Source organism: Antennarius striatus, chromosome 4 (assembly GCF_040054535.1).
Source record: "Antennarius striatus isolate MH-2024 chromosome 4, ASM4005453v1, whole genome shotgun sequence".
NCBI lineage: Eukaryota > Metazoa > Chordata > Actinopteri > Lophiiformes > Antennariidae > Antennarius > Antennarius striatus.
The window spans coordinates 18,591,142-18,609,182 of NC_090779.1; the positions used below are offsets into that span (position 1 = coordinate 18,591,142).

General features: G+C 37.3%; 1 protein-coding gene across 1 annotated transcript in view; it reads right to left on the bottom strand.

The window, feature by feature from the left end:
* The window catches only part of cdh13 (cadherin 13, H-cadherin (heart)), a 370,468-nt gene that overhangs the window by 37,854 nt on the left and 314,573 nt on the right, over nucleotides 1-18,041 (bottom strand). The window contains exon 14 of the mRNA XM_068313468.1: nucleotides 4,767-4,855. Coding sequence (XP_068169569.1) covers nucleotides 4,833-4,855 — 23 coding nt within the window. The 3' untranslated portion in view covers nucleotides 4,767-4,832. The remainder of the gene's footprint in view (nucleotides 1-4,766; nucleotides 4,856-18,041) is intronic.

The window sequence follows — 18,041 nt, forward strand, 5'->3', positions numbered from 1 at the left end:
TGCAAATGCCCTAATCCGTTCCAAGCCCACAAAAATTCCGACATAAATGTTTTATAAAACATAAAAATGCATCAAAACATGTAACAAATACATGTTACGATTAGATTATTACACAATAAATGAGAGTTGTGCATAACGTAACAAAAAAGAATAGAGTAAAGAATAAAAATGATGGTCGTTTACCTTTTAACTGCTGTTCCCATTCTTTTTTGCCCTCTTTGGTTCAACAACCAACAGAGTAAATTCCAGTCCTCCTTTTGAACTTCTCCAACCACCCATGCAATGCCTTAAACTCCTTAAACTTCCTTTTGTTTTAATAACGTGGCGACTATAGATGCATTACGGCCGTATTCTTTGGCGAAATCAATCAAACGCATCTCTTTTTCATGCTTTCCTATGATCTCTTGCTTTGTTTGTATGGACATAAGAACTCTTTTCTCTGTCACTTTCTTGGGGTCTATAGCGAATACGTACTGACAAAGTTATTATATTTGCGTAAAACTATCAGACTACCTCACGGGTCGAGTGCCGAATGCCGAGACACTCCGTAAGCACCGTTCTAGCTCCACACAGAGGTGGAGTGGCATCCCTCTTAGCCAATGGGATGCCGGGAAGATACGTAATAGGTAGTAGCCAATGGCAGAGCAGCTATGAGAATGTGGTGTTCAGGAACCTGTGGGAGATTCAAGTATAAGCCGATACTGTGTTTTTATTCGAGTATCAGCCCATACTGTGTTTTTACAATTACGTAAGTCGAACTTTCTTTCGTAAGTAGAGGTAATATTTTCCTGCTGAGAAATTTCGTAAGTAGAAAATTTTGTAAGTAGAGACACTCGTAAGTAGAGGTATCACTGTACTAACTTTTATAACATTTGTTCATTCATTCATCTTCCAATCCACTTCGTCTGCTTTTCGCGGGTCACAAGGGTTGCTGGATTCTATTCCAGCTGACTTAACGGCATAGGGCGGGGGACATTCTGAGCATGATGCCAGTGCACTGCAGAGCTCTTTTGCAACATTTAAACTAAATAAGTTCTTTTCGACATGCAATAAATAGGGTCACTGCAATCTTCGCTAAAAACAACCTGTGCAGGAAAATTTACCTCTCCATCAATGAGAGACAGAGGAAGTTATTATCATATCTCTTTGTATTTTCTTTGTCTCGTAGGATACAATATGAGCACAGAATTTACTGTTTACACATCTCTCTGCTTTCTCCATTTATGAACATGATCATGTTATAACTTTGCTTGTCATTTTTTGTCGTGCAAATTCAAACATCAGTAATTTTCATCTACTTTACATGCATATACCTGTATATTCTCTGAAAACATCATTCATTCACTCATTCTTTCATCTTCAATGTCCACAACAATATACTGTAATCTCAGGAGGGCAACATCTAAAGCTACAACAAATATTGCATTAGTGGGAGAAGGTTGTGACACTGTGCCTATTTAATACTTAATACAAATTAATAAAAGTAACATAATACCAATCTTGTCATTGCATTGGTCTATGTGAGGCCAGTAGATAAATTAAGACTTGTGAATGGAGAGTTTACTTACTTTGTTGTTTCATTTTTACTCCATCTTGTTTATATATGTGAGTTCTCCCTTCGTATCCATCTTTAACATAGAGTATGAATGGAGCTTTGGACACAGGTGAATAACTAAGTTGTTCTTGAAGATGTCGTCGACCATACTGATATGAACATGGTTCACCCTATCAGCTATTCTAATCTTATTCAGTAAACACAAATCTGTCACTGTGCTTATCTGAAGCACTGATAAAGTCAAGAATTCTGCCTCCTGGCCAAAAAGCTGCTTTACATTAGTATTGAATGTCTTTGTGTCTAATAGTTCATTGTCTTATAACTATTTTTTCCTTGTGTTAAGTTTTGCATCTTTCTTTAGTTTAATGTGTATCTGTGGTTATCTTTCCTTCCTTCATCCTCATTTTGTGTCTTTTCCTAAATGATCAGGTTTCCAGAATGGCGTTTTAACATGTTATATGTTGCAAATCTATTAAGTTGATATGATGTATTATTTATTATATGTGACCAAAAATACAAGGAAGTTGTCATGGTGTTTTTTCATAAACATTTCAGAATTGGAACCTCTTCTTTTCAATCATTCATTAATAAACTGGATAGGCTGTGTCAAGCATAAAGACCACATGATTATCCATATTTGTAATTTTACAATGGACAGAATTCTCAGAGTCCTATTTGTACTTGACAATAAAGGTTTGTGTCAGTAATGTGCACAAGAAGTTTTTCAAACCATTGTGAAAAATGTTTAATTACTTACTTAGACAGCAATTAAGAGAAAGGGAAAGCACAACTAACACCCTCCCAATGTCACCTTGATAAGGGCCTTGCTTATGTTGGCATGTGCTGCATTGATGTTTAAATTGTATTTCACAATCTGTTAAAAAGCTTAGCTTTGCCGTTTTCTGAGCTTTTTGCAAATTGTTTTTATTTCCACATTGCCAATGAATCAATTAATCATTCCTTTTCATTCTTTTGTTTCTGTATTTCTTTTCTTGTGCTTTTTCAGTATTCCTTGAGGGAAGAGAGCAAAGTACATGCAATGAAGACTTCACACACATAACCAGAAAAATATAAGATACGATAAGTAGCTTAGCTAAACACTTTGCTGACACACAGTCTAGTAGCTGCTCTCCCAAATCCTCAGCTTTAACTTCAGGGTTTTTTGTGTCAAATCAAATTGCAGCATTAACAGGCAGAGGATTGATAATGAAAGCCTTTGGGTGATGCAGAATTAGGTTTGAAAATCTTTTGCAATTAGTGTGTGCAAAGTGTATTCTGCAATTGGTAGTCAGTATTTGTTTTATAATTCAACGCAGTTCCGATTGAACATACTAAGGCTGCCTTCCCCATCTTGACCTACATTTGACTTTATCAGACCAGCAAATCAATCTGTGTTAGAGCAGGCATGTTAGAACATTAAATAAAACATAAATTTGAACTAGGTTAATAATTTTAAATTGCTATCAATTCTGATCCATGTTAATGAGCACCTATCCTTCGTCAGAATAATCTGTCAGTTTGACTTTATGTTCAATGTTCAGCCCCTTACCCAATGTCTTTGTGCACAGTGTTCTCTTTAAGATAAAAGACTTCACTACTAATCTGAAAACACTTACTATTTCTCAGTAGTTTGCAGAGTGTATACACATACATTTCCACAATTTATTTTATAGTGATGACTTTTGTACTCCATATAACCAGATGGGAATTTTTTACCTGTTTTGCAGTGAGCTGTTCAGGTAAGGATTTACTGTTAGGGTATACTGTAGATGTTCTTTGAGGCTATCCATGCAAAAAGTACCATGGGTAGTGTATTGGGGTAAAGAGGAGGGACAACGGCCTGGTTAGTGAAGGGACAGACATTTCTGATGATGCAGAGCCATTTGCTTTTTCTTATTTCTGTGGTGAACTGACGTACAGGGAGACAAGCTGCTTATGTTCAGCAAGATCTGAGATGTGAGTGCTTTGAAAGAAGAGAAGGACAAATGGTGTTTACTTAAGTACGAGTGTGACTTCTATCCTTGCAGCACCACGGATAAAAGTGAAATAGATGCTGGGGTTCATTGCTTGAAGTCAGGGAGCAACAGGTTTTTCCTTGCCAGCTCAGGACCCATTCCTTTTTTATATACCGGTGCCCTGGAGGGGACATTCTTCTCTGCATTTGCTCCAGCCCTGTGGAGCAGTGGGCCGCTCTTAACCCAAGAGGGACCCATGGTGACACCGGTTTCACATGCTTTGAATGTCCGTCTCTTTGTTATAAAGCTTTATGTCTAATTTAAACTTGTTAAGTTCCTAAGCGACGTATACTCAACATCCTGGTATCATGACCGTGTGATAGTCATGTGCCTGTGACAGAAAGTGATCTCTCCAAAATAGTAATAAACAATAATAAAATAATAATAATAAGAAAAAAAATTAAATAAATAAAACTAAGTTTTACTGTTCTGAAAAAAACTTCAGAAATGTGTTCTATATGGACCGTTTGGTCGATGGTACAACCCACGTAATTTTCCTATAAGGATAAATGGGTGTGGGTTCTCTAGGGTTAGGATGCCCAGGAAGGGAGTTGAGTTTGGGCAAGGATACATCGGCACATGGACTAGAGTTGAACCACCAATCGTCCGATAATCTTAGCATCCAAGCCACAGCTGTCCTGTCCATCGCATGACCAGTCACAGGCCATTCTAAGTAGCAACAAGCAAAAACAATCCATTTGGTGCAATGGTCCACAAGCTCAAATGACACTTCACACAATTTGGCAGAACATCCACTTCATTTCACAAGCTTTTATAGAGCATTTTCAATGTGAGAACTTTGTGCCTTTATTGTATGTCAGTGTTCTGTCTAAACATTACTATGGTATATAACATAAATCAGTGTAAATTCTTCTCTACATTGGCAGTTGACATAATGACAGCTCTCAACCAACAGCTAAAGAAATACTGACTGACACAGGCCGCTGAGGAGGATCATTTCTAATGATCTGATGGAGGATTGTGCATGCATCCACAACCAAAATACTAAAAAAGGCAACAATCAAGGATGATTTATTAAATTAAAAAAAAATTAATTAATTAATGTGTATTTAACTCATACAATGTTACTTCCAGACATGTAGTTTGGGATTTTATATATGATTGTGTTTTAAAATATGGTATTGACATATAATTTCAAAGATAACCAGTGAAATAATATAGCAACAATTACTTACCTTCCCTGTCACATGTTCTTCTCTACCTGGAGGCAATCCTGTGCCCACTTCTGTATGTCTGAAGAGTTATGTAGACCTTGCATGTAAAACTGCAGAATAGAAACAGAAACTGTAATGATTGCAATAAAACAGTATTATACTATTTAAAAACGATAAAAATTACTTTATGGGTGTTTGAGGGTTTAAATGCTGACAAATGATTGATGGATAGAGCATTAAAAGTCACTGAAATTTTATTTTACTCAGTAAAATATCATGTTTTTAAATGCAGTAAAATGATTGATGTGTGTCAAATATGCCCACAAGCTTAACATTAAAAATTGATAGTTAAGTAAACTATCACTGTGTGCTTCAAAGTGTTTGATTGTGAAGAGACACATCATTTGGCAGAACTGCAGTTGACTTTTATGTAATACAGGTCTTATTATTTCAGTTAAAGATGTGTATCAAAACTGGTAACAGTGTGTTGTCAAACAGCATCTTAAAAGAAATTAATAGTGGATGTATTTTATGGTAAAAAAAGACTGCCCTCCCCACCCCCTTTTTCCAACACAGATGAAAGTTATATGTGTGAGATTTAAAATACCCCAGATATTAAGAGCTGGTAACAGTGCTTCATTGCATTGTGTTTGGAAGCAAATAACAGGTTGCATTTAATGGAAAAACAAATTTTAAATCATACAGTTTGCATCCATCCCTTTCTTTCAGCATAGTTGAGACTGAATTGTTAAAATTCTCAATGTTGACCAAATCAAGTCTGAATAAATGCTAGTAAAAATAGTTCATCGCAAAAGTGTCCCAAGATAAAATAATGAATTACAAAATTCATTATCAGAGAAAACAGCACTCATATAAAGAAGTCGTAAACATTGATTTATCCTTTTCTGAAAAGAATGCAACTGAGTGTAGGCAAGAAATTTTGCAACTTGAATTTAATTTCCAAATATTTTTCAGTGTAGATATAAGTCTGCAAATAATAACAGAAAACAGCCCAAGATATGAGCTGGTTAAAACAATTCATTGCTGACACCTGAGGCAAAGTTGTGCAGTGGATGTAGTATTCAGAAATCAAGTTACTACCTGCTTAGAAATGTATTTCATATGTCAGGCGCAGCCCCAAAATCACATTATTATTTTGTCTTGAAGGAGAAATCTCATTATGTTTTCTTGTTTAAGACCTTTGATGTGATCATGCCCACTTCTGCTTCTTTATATATCCTCCAACACCCTTTTTATTTTTTTTCCACATGTGTCTCCTTGCCGCCTTCAATTGCTCCAGTGCCTAGCCTTGCCTTTTTGGATCGTGTAGTTTTGTGCTGTGTTTAATGGACACCTTTCACAGGCAGCCAGTTTTGTCTATGATAAAATCATTTGTTATATATTTCTTCGGCCTCAAGTCCGTATTTGGGTCCAATCCTCGTGCTTGATGATTATTATGTCACAGAAATTAGTCCTTGAATATCTCGATTGTCACTATTACAGCAATTATTATTCCTTGAGGTTGAAATAAAAAAAAGTCAACCACAAGTAACAGCAATTGTCTGTGTCCTCATATGAACTTTCACCTTTGAGGGGTTGTTTTCCTTTTGACTCTAAGTAGAACCCGAGTCACTGTCAAAAGGAAGACAATCACCTCAAAGGGAAATACAGTACTTATAAAGTATATAAGTAACAAAGGATGTCCAGAAGTGTACTCAAAATTAGAGAAATAACTACAAAAACTAAACGCATAGGAAACTGGACATTAACTTGAGACAGGAACATGTACTGTAGAAAGCAAAATGAATTTTCTATCACAGGGAAAGACTTGAGGCTGGCTTAAAATGCTGAACACCCAAAACAGGATCATACCAACCTGCCAAACTACCAACGTACTTACCTATTTACCTTTTATGTATTATGTATTTATATATAATATAAAAAAGTGTATAAAAGGTTTGGTTCATGTGTTACAGCCAATAAAAGAAATGATAAAAAAGGAAAAAAAGGTGAGCAGAGATGAAAGGAAGTATCACACACAGTGAACTTATCCTTTTATGTATGGAATTCTTAACCCATTACTGCACAATACCTGCCAAAATTTCACTTACATGAAAATAAACTTTGACATTTGGAAAATGTAACTTTGTAGAAATATCAATACAAACTTTGACATTTCGTACATAACCATTACACGTAGGTGGGTTTGCCCTCTGGATGCCTTCTGAAGGAGCCCTACTGAAGTGATTTCTTTAACATGGCTTGTTTCTTGCTTTTCTGTGATTATGTAGGGATTTGGTGCTCTTGGTAACAACTGAGATGCATTTCACTGCATGACCAGACCGCTGCTCCAGGTCAACATCATCTACAGCCTGTTCATTTTTACGGAGGAACTCTATTGCCTGGTCTAACACATGCTTTCCAATTGAATGTGCAATTGAATGTGAAGTCTTGCTGTTTTTCTGTTTGTAAGTATCCTCCATTCATTAATAACATACATTTCAGGCAGCAGGAACTTACGTTGGGTCTGCAGCTTGTTGAAAATACCTTTTGCTGATGAGGTAGAATTTGTAATGGATTAATTTTTTTTTTTTTTTTAAGATCACAAAGATCTTGAATATGGCCCCCACTTCATTTTGCAACACTGCTGTGGGAGCAGGTTAGAAGGTATAAAATACCCACCCATCAAGCCAAGCAAACCTGGAGGAGGTGCTTCAAAAGAATGAAGAAAAATATTTTCACATTACCTCAAACACCAATATCTAAAATGCAACCAGATTTAACTCTTTAATTGCTACAAATGATTCTAAATTTCTCACTTTTTTCAGACGATCCATTTACTGTAGCTTTAGTGTAATACTGTGTGTGTGTGTGTGTGTGTGTGTGTGTGTGTGTGTGTGTGTGTGTGTGTGTGTGTGTGTGTGTGTTGTGTGTGTGTGTGTGTGTTGTGTGTGTGTGTGTGTGTGTGTGTGTGTGTGTGTGTGTGTGTGTGTGTGTGTGTGTGTGTGTGTGTGTGTGTGTGTGTGTGTGTCTATATACACACAAATATAGACACAAAAAAGCTCTTTGCATCTGGATTAGACACTGTGGGCACATAACAAAGCAGAAGGAGCTGGGAGAACATCACTTATTTATTCTAAATTGTTACTGTGGTTTTAGGGTAGAAATTGTATTTATATACAACCAATCCACAATAGCAGATTATGTAGTAATGCCAGTATGTAGTAAAATTTCATTAATTTTACTACATATTGGCAAAAGATAATGGAGGTTGTAGCCTGATTTGAACACACTCCCTTCCATTTTGGTTTGCTGCCAGCCACCAAGAAATAAATATGAGAAAAATTTAAAAAAAACCAACAACAACAGAAGAGGATGAGATCTGACAACAGTTGCCCTAAAGGCAGGACACATATGGTAATATTGGTAAGAGATATTGGTATGGTAGAGAAGTGTGTGTACTGTATTAGAGGCCCGATAGCAGGAAGGGGCGATCTGGCAGCACCAAGGCATGTTTTGTAAAAGACGAAAGGCTGGTGTTAGTGTGAATTCAGACTATTTTCAAAGTCAGACATGGTATATGTAGGTAAGTGATAAACAAAACACAAAGCTTACAAAACATGAAGTGTAACTTCCCCTGATGTTGATCTACAATCTGCAAAATGACCAGCTTCTCTGAAATGAGGGACAGACATTAGGGATCAGGAGGAAATCTGCCGCAGCCAAAACAATGATTTTTATTTTTACATTTAAAAAAAAATTCCATCTTTAAAATCAAGCTGCAGAACTTCAGTCAACTCTCACTTAATTAGACTTAACTTGACCAAAGCCATTCATTCCTAGTGGAGGATACCGTAGTATTTTTAGATATATCCACAATATTGAACAAAAAAGAGAAACAGCCATTAGTGGCACTGCTTGGCACAATTAGATTAGCATAAAGAGTTCCCCTCGGCTTAAAAAAGAAGTCAAGGAATCTGAATTATCTCTCTTTCGCAGGAGGTCATGATGAGCAACTGGGGAAAAATGTCTTTTCACAAGCTGGTAACGGGAGCCCATCTCTCTCACTTATTTGATTGTCACAGAAGTGATATTCAAGACTTTAGTTTGTTATTTCCCAGCATTGTGTTTTTGCAGTTAATAAGAGAGGAGCCTCATCCCTGGGCACCCTTAATCTCCACGCAAATTCCTTTAATTGTAATGCAAAGTGACTTGATTTGTACAACACCATTTAAAAACCTTGGCAAATGGCAATAATTCCATTAGATTATCTGCATACTTACAAGTACTTATATTCTTATGTGGATTGTAATTGGGCTGCTTGAATTTAGAACCAAAGGAATAATTAAAAAAAAAAGATCAAAATGATCAACTCAGTTAAGAAAACCTGTCAGCCCTTACACATTATTTTCTTTCTATTCTGATAAGATATTCCACCTCGATGTGTAACTAGATCAAAATGAGGAGAGAGTTGCAAATCAAAAGAGTTACTAAGGGTATTTAAAGAACAAGGTGCATTAGGTCATTGTACGCTGATGTAGATGGGCAGAGACTCTAACACCAACGTGAAGCTCAATGCAGATTCAGTTTTTCAAACGAGGTTGAACGAGATTCCAAACATAGCATGTTAGCATGTTTCTAGCATCAGGGTAATAGGTGATTTAATTCTAAATAAATCGGCATTATCATGGTGACATCACCATAGTGTTTGCTACAACGATAAAACAATTATATTGAAAATTGCATTAGCAGTTATATCGGCTTCCTGAGTCCCTTCTAGTTTGAAATATAAGTAATATGAAAAGGAAATAGCATATGATCAAGGCAACTGCAAAGAGAATCAGAATCAGAAAAAGTTTCATTGCCAAGTACAATAAAGTTTACCATACGAGGAACTTGTAATTTGCCAATAATTGATAGGTGGCAATACTTTCATTGACAAGGGACATGATTTTACCCTTGAATTATATCTTTTTACAACAGCGTCAACTCATTTCGGCCCTAATACAGTTTTGGGAACACCAGAACTCCCATTGAATTACTTAAGTATAGGTCTATCCTTGGAGTGAAAGTGCAGAGTCGGTCAACTTACTTTAATAGTTATCAGAAAGAAAATGGCAACCGTCCAACCAAAAAGAGACAAAATGAGCACAACAGTGCAGCCAAATTCCGCTGGGGAGCTCTGATGCTTCATTTTAGCTTCCCAGTTTGGTAGGGAGAGTATATGATGGTAGAGCCACTACAGTGGCGGTCCATCCTGCTAGATTGTGTGCATTTTGTAGGTGTAAATAATAAGACAACATCGCTATGTACACTGAGCATTTACTTACTTTATAGGCGTGAAGATTGCTGATAAATTTTTATTCATAGAGGTTATGTTTAATTTATGTCGTAATATATGGAAGGCTATCACTTGTAGACAGATGCTGTGCTGTTGGCATTAACACTGACATCTACAACCTCGAGATAATTTTTATTGCCTGATTTGCATATCAGCCATTCCTGTTAAATACCTTTTATGAGTATAAGACAAAATAGAAAATGAGAAAATGGTGTGTTATCGACCTTGAAATATATTAATGACAAACTGAGGGGAGCAGGGAGATGCAAAAGAGACATTTCATATGGTGCTTGTGTACCCCCATTTACTTGGATATTTAATATAAAGAGACTATTAAGGAGAGAATTTATAGTGCATGTTCAGTGTACCTGTATTTACTGAGCAAGGCCGTTCTGTTGTTTATTAGGGCTCATTGTGGCTCCTTTCAGCTTCCAAATGTTTTGCTTATGATGTTAATCAGCTTAAGATATAACTTTTTTGTTTACTGGTATTCAGCACACATTAATATCACAATTAAATGAGGAATAGAAGCTTCATGCATCACCACTGCCAAAGAAAATCAACTGCTGTGAGCAACTTCAAGGAAAAGTTCTTGAAAATGCGAATTTGTGAAATCTGGCCCAAACACTAGAAGATTGTTGGCAACATTCCAGCAGCTATTATCTAACAATCCTTCTTTTTTTCATTTCATCATACTCTACTTGTCAAATTGTTGATCTGTTCTTTTCAGACAATGTAGTTGTAGATCTGAATAAAACAATCGTTGTTAACCTCAGTTTATTTAGAAAATCTCCCCTCCTTTTTCACGAGTTTCTGCTTCTCACACACACAAAAAAAAATCAACAATTCAAGAATATCAAAGTTTGAACTTTGTTTCTAGTAAGTAATTATCGTCTGACATTTTATCCCTGGTTTTTTACTTTAAACATGTGATAAAACTTATAATATCTATTTCTTCATTTCAATATAAAAGAAAGCAGCGTATTGTTTTCCTTAAGATTGTTGATAATTGAAATAATCAATAAGTTATGTACTGTGCAACTCCAGAGGATCTCTTTTCATTGATCCTGAACTAGTTGCCAGCCTAAATGCTCTTTCATAAGATGAATAACCTGCAGTTATGCTGAGAGACATCAGAATATTAGAGGGGCCATCATAAAACCTTGAGAACTGTGAGGGTTTTTTTCTGAGCAAAAACTCTTGGATCTTTTATCTCAACTGAGAGGCGTATATTCAATGATGAGACAATTTGTGGCTCAAACAAAGATTACTGACAAAGTTCAGCAGTTACAAAGTTGGTGAGGATATAGCACCATCTTCAACATACTGGATGTAGCAACAAAACTCTACAGGAGGGCTCCGAATGTTGCTTGGCTGTGAACTTTATAGTGTTTGGGTTCGACTCTCCTTTAAGGATGAGCTCACCATCAGCCAGACTCTGCCTAATGTGTATCGTTTGCCTGCTGTGTGCTGTGGTGTGCTGTCCTTTTGTATTTGGAACGTTACGTGATAGACAAGGAAATAAGTACTGTGCTATCCATGTTTGTGTAAGCAGATGTGATTTGTGGCCATTTCCAGTGTTTAAGTAAAAATAGCCACAAACAGAAACCTCCTTCATATTTCAGGCAGTTATCAAAAATACATTACAAAAGCTACCAGCAGGTAGGAACCCTTTTCAGAGTGCAGCACAAGGTCAGTTTGGGCTCATTCTCTCTTTTTGTCTCTGTCATCTGGCACTTGTAGTACAGCTTGATATGGACATCCATGCCCCTGAGACGGGCATCCCAACTATTTGAAGGTTGATGATACAATTACGAAGAAGGAATATATGTGGTACTTCGGTACTGGACTGATAGAAGTCACGTTTTCCTTAAATTTCATTGCAAAAGAAAAAAATTCTCCTTTTTCCATTGAAAAATGAGAACATTTGTGTCATGGGGGGTATGCCAGGTGAGAAGTCATTAATTGTTTTACTTATCAAAATCCTACAACAAGTAGTTGGAAGATCTGGCGAGGAATAGATACACTGGTAAAATCCAGGAAAAAAAAAAAATCACAAGGAAGTCCCAGAAACCTGGGGAGTAGGATGAGTAAATACAATCTGGCCCTGAACTGAGGTCTGAGCAGAGCATGAGTATGTGGAGCCTGATTGGAGATGGGAAGTAGGTGGCTGCAGCAACATAGGTGACTAGAATGTGTGGATTGAGTGAATTCAGAATACTGAGGAGAGGAGGGAAAACTGGAACTGGGGCAGTGACAATTTGACAGATGTAAAAGCAAATTATATGTCTGCACCAGTGGTGGACCACTTACAGATACTGCAGTTCCTTTGGCCCTAGGATGGCTAAAGAACACAAATGTCACTGTGACAATAATATTACATTCCAGCAATCTGCAAGGAAAGCTTAAACACTTGTTTACCTGTAAAATAGTTTCACCATCTATCTTTTATTGGACAAAGGTGGACAGCTACAAGGGGTGCAGAAGAATCCATTAATGAAAGTTGAGTGCAAGGGTTTGTCTACTTGTATTTGTGAAGGTATTGTTAATGTTGGGTCATGGCAGCAGTTAAGGATCACGGAAACATGGCCGGCAGTTAACAGCAGGTGTTGCAACATTCTTAATGGGATGATGAGTGAGACACAATAATAGTTGATGGATGAAGGAGCGAATAAAGAGACCCTTTAGGCCTGGTTGAATATATTGCTATTGTAATTACCACCGATATCGGCCAATGGCCCATTCAACATTTGTCGCAGGTTCAGGGCGTTACTTAACCTTGCAAAGCTGAAGCAGAATGAGAGTGAAAATGATAATTGAGTGGTCATTACAGATAAGGATCTTGTGTTAATAGGTGCTAAATGATCATCTGGGAGGGAATAAATGGCTATGAATGGCTGAGTGGGAGATGGAGATTGGTGGATATTACTATCATTATTATTGGAGAGTATGGTTGCTATTGGCATTTCTAGAATTAAAGTTTTAGGGAGCTGTGAGGAGAAAATGTTTGACACTATTAGAGCGATAAAGCAGCTAACTGATTAGAATGCAAAAAATAAAATCCTCGAACAGTAGGGGCTTTTGTTTTGTAGTATAAAAAGGAGAGGAATAGTCAAACCACTTTTCTAGTGACTGTCATTCTAAAAACTTGTATTTTGTACCCATTAAAGTTCTTATGACTTCATCAAGCACTTACCTTGTCCTTCTTGTCATCTCTTTTCACTGTTTGTTATAACAAATGGTAATAAAAATGACACGTGAATTTGTTGAGTGACATGGAAATAAAAATAGGTGCCACTCTGTAATGTAGTATTTTACATGGTGATGGTGAGGCCATGGTCCTCAGCAGGAAACCGGTGGACTGCCTTCCCCGAGTGGGGAATGAGGTCCTTCCACAAGTGAAGGAGTTTAAGTATCTTGGGGTCCTGTTCACGAGTGAGGGAACAATGGAACGTGAGATTGGACGGAGAATTGGGGCAGCAGGAGCGATATTGCAGTCGCCTTACCACACTGTTGTCACAAAGAGGTAGCTAAGCCGACAGGCAAAGCTCTCTACCTACTGTTCAATCTTCGTTCCTACCCTCACCTATGGTCATGAGCGATGGGTCATGACCGAAAGAACGAGATCACGGATACAAGCAGCTGAAATGGGCTTTCTCAGGCGGATAGCTGGTGTCTCCCTTAGAGATATAGTGAGAAACACTGCTGCTGCCCCCGCGACCCGACTACGGATAAGCGGTGGAAGATGGATGGATGGATGGATGGATGGATGGATGGATGAATGGTGGTGAATTATACATGAACTTCATATCTCTGATGGGTAGTTTTCCTTTTTGTCCAACACGGCTAATAAGCAGTTCCCTGTTTAGGAGGATCCATCACAGGAAGCTTCTGTCCTTTTCTGCAGCAACACAAAACTGAGAATGGAAAAAGATCTGTTAAGTCAGCTGTATTTTACTGTCGATAGAAAGTTCCTTTTGATCCTGAAGGTCGTGTTTCCAATCCTCCATTAGCTATTGTGATGCATAGAAACATGATACAGTGTGGTGCAAACAGTAAAAATGATCAACAGAGACAGCGTCACTATGAAGCGTTCATCTATGCTGCCACTGTCAGGAATTGTAGATTTCAGAATAATTGAAGGCAATTACAGAATTCCTACTGATCTCTCTTGAGAAGCAAGGGAAAAGTAACAAACCAAGACAACAAAGCTTTTAAAAGTCACAAGTCATTATAATAGCTCAGACAAAAGTGTGGAGAGTTTCAGATGCAAACTGATTGTGTTTATTGTAGCTGACAGCTACCTGTGTAAAGACCTGGCATAACAATATATTCTAGGTTATACATATTGTGTCATATTTCTGTGTTGGAGAAAAATAAAGGAAGTTGTGTGGAGCTGGACAATATAGAGACTGTTTCAGGTTTTGAAACATACTTTTCTTTTGCAAACACACACACACACACACACACACACACACACACACACACACACACACACACACACACACACACACACACACACACAGACAAAAGAACCCAATAACAACAGCAGTTCACCTTTCAACTCATCTGTAATAAAGAAAAAATAATTGCAATAGTAGATCATGTTGATGTGCCCACAGAGCATTTTACTGTCAAAATAGAAATATAATTAAAACTTAAGACCAAACACATCAACCAGAGAGAAATGCCGGTGGAGCACTTGAAGGTTTTGTGTTAATGTAAATTGTGTTTTTCATTAAATGATGAAAATGTCACAAGATGTTACAGGTGGCCAAAACATGACTTTTAACTATAATACAGATTTCCATCTAATGGGCCACCAGCTTCAGAAATATTCGTGTGTTTAGCTGAAAATTTGTCTACCAAAGTGTTGGACTGGCCCAATTCAATAATGCATACCATGAAGCTGTGATCACAATGTGTGTGGTCTGCTTCCATATGTGGAGCTATCCATGTCACACCCCTGCCTCCTCCTTTATTTTCTTCTTCCTGCCATCCACTGTCAAGGAAAAGCACATAAATACTTTAAAAAAAGTTTTTGCCAATGACAGTAATTCCCTTTTATTGTCCATAGCTGCTCCCTTCCTCTCCAGATCAGCTGATTCAATGCGTTTCACACAGTAGATTGTCAGTGGGGGAACTGAATGACATTCTCTCCCTCCTTTCATCAGCTATGAGATTGTAGACCTCACCAGAGCTATCAGTGATGCCTTTTAATTTGTTGCAACCAGAGTTACACCGGAAATAAGTCATCCTTCATTCTTAACAGAATTCATTTCTTTTCCATTGTGTGTTATCCGTTAAGTCTGAGGACCCAGTCAAAGTCCTCTGAGCCCCTCATACTTCACCACACCAAGATTAATGGACGCAGAGGCAAATCTAAGCAGGCTTCTCTAAACCAACAAAGGTTTCATGTTGATTTGAGGTAGGTTACATCCTCTGCATAAAAAAATGGTTGTCAAACCACATTGTTTATATTTACAGTCTTAAAAAAGTACATGGAAAATGATGACTGGTTTAGTATACCTCTACTTACGAATGCCTCTACTTACGAAATTTTCTACTTATGAAATTTCTCAGCAGGAAAATATTACCTCTACTTACGAAAGAAAGTTTGACTTACGAAATGTAAAAAACACAGTATGGGCTGATACTCGAATAAAAACATAGTATCGGCTGACACTCAAATCTCCCACAGGTTCCTGAACGCCACATTCTCATAGCTGCTCTGCCATTGGCTATTACCTATTATGTATCTTCCTGGCATCCCGTTGGCTAAGAGGGATGCCACTCCACCTCTGTGTGGAGCTAGAACGGTGCTTATGGAGTGTCTCGGCATTCGACACTTGACCCGTGAGGTAGACTGAGGTAGTTTTGCGCAAATATAATAACTTTGTCAGTACGTATTCCCTATGGACCCCAAGAAAGTGACGGAGAAAAGAGGAAAAGAAAAGACAAAGAAAAGAGTTTTTTTGTCCATACAAACAAAGCAAGAGATCATAGGAAAGTATGAAAAAGGGATGCGTTGGATTGATTTCGCCAAAGAATACGGCCGTAATGCATCTACAATCGCCACATTATTAAAACAAAAGGAAGTTTAAGGAGTTTAAAGCATCGCGTGGGTGGTTGGAGAAGTTCAGAAGGAGGACTGGAATTCACTCTGTTGTTCGTCATCGTGAGATAGGACCGCATGAACCAAAGAGGGCAAAAAACAATGGGAACAGCAGTTAAAAGGTAAATGACCATCATTTTTATTCTTTACTCTATTTTTTTTTAATGTTATGCACAACTCTCATTTATTGTGTAATAATCTAATCGTGACATGTATATGTTACATTTTTTGATGGATTTTTATGCTTTATAAAACATTTATGTCGGATTTTTAGGGGGCTTGGAACGGATTAGGGCATTTGTATGGAAAACATGTCTCTACTTACGTAATTTTCTACTTACTTAATTTCTTCCGGAACCAATTAATTTCGTAAGTAGAGGTACCACTGTATTTTTGTAACTGCTGCAACTGAAATTTTATCTGATATGTAAAATTTAGTTGTTATTTTGATTTTAATTCCATGAAGGGTTATTTTGATTTTAATTCCACGAAGGGCTTTTCCTGTGTGTGCTTTCTGCAGCTCACTTGGTTTGAAAATTCAAGCTCAGCCTTCAGTTTTTTTTAAATGTATTTCTATTTTGTTAATTATTCTAACACAGTACCACATTCACTGTTACTGCTTAGCAAAAATACTGCTCATCATATCCATCCAATATTTAGTGCTGCTTCTCTGCTGCTAAAATCACTTTCATAATTATGTTATTAAAAATAGACATTAAAAAGGTTTATGTGAACTTTTCAAACCCTGACCTATGAGTGGGCTCTGAGATGTCGAAAACTGATTTTAGTCAAGAGCCAAGACTGTTTATGGTTAGTCCCTGAATTTATGGACTACATTTATTAAGGTATTTGAATAATTATTCACAGAATTTTTATTACTTAGTTACTGAAACCGGACCAAGAAATAATATGGAGAGAGACCAATGTTCTTTACAACTACAGTATTATATTTTACAAGAAATATTGAAAATTTTGTTGAAAAGAAAAAGAGGAAATACATCTTAACTAGTTGAGCCTGCAATGATATGGCCAAGAGACAATAAACAGTAAACAGAACATTCACTTTTTATCACCTTATAAAATTGATTTAAAGTGTTAGCAATATACAGTACATCTAGCAGACAAAGAGTAGCCAAGTATTAATGCTCTATTTAACTCAGTTTAGACTCCACTTAGATACCTGAGAGAAAAATCTGTCTCGCCAGCTCCAAAGGCTTCCATGTGTTCTCAAGCTAGTTGCTGAAATTGTTTCCTGACCAATGTCGAATGGACTTAAATTTATACATTTGTTATATCTCTAATTCCATCTCCATATTTTGGGAAATATGGAGATGAGAAGATGGAGTTATGTCTGTTACAAACATCTGTTAACAAGTGTCGAAAACTCCTGATATCGCTCTCACCAGAAGGTAAATTCTTGTTAAACACTCTCAAACCAACATTTATTTATGCTTTTCGAAAGTCCTTCCAAAAGTTGAGAGTCAGCGTTTGAGGTGTCACATTTTTTCTTGGCAGGCAGCAGTGACTTTCTGGAGTCGTACTGATGGAGTGACTCTGGAGCTTGACATCACCGCTGCAGCCTCCATTGTTTTGGGTATAATTTTACGATGGCAGATGTGAGCAGTTTATGATGCTTCAGCTTTTTGAGATTGAGCCCACAGCCCACTGCATGACTGTGACGAACATAAAAACCTCATCCAATTGTTCTCTGGGCACAGACAGCAGTGGTTCATACTCGCCTTGACACCTGTGAGCAATTCAGAACCATCAATTCATTTATATTTGTGTAGAGCAGAGGAAAAGTCAGTAGACTCATGCATCCATGTGGAGTACATGCTGA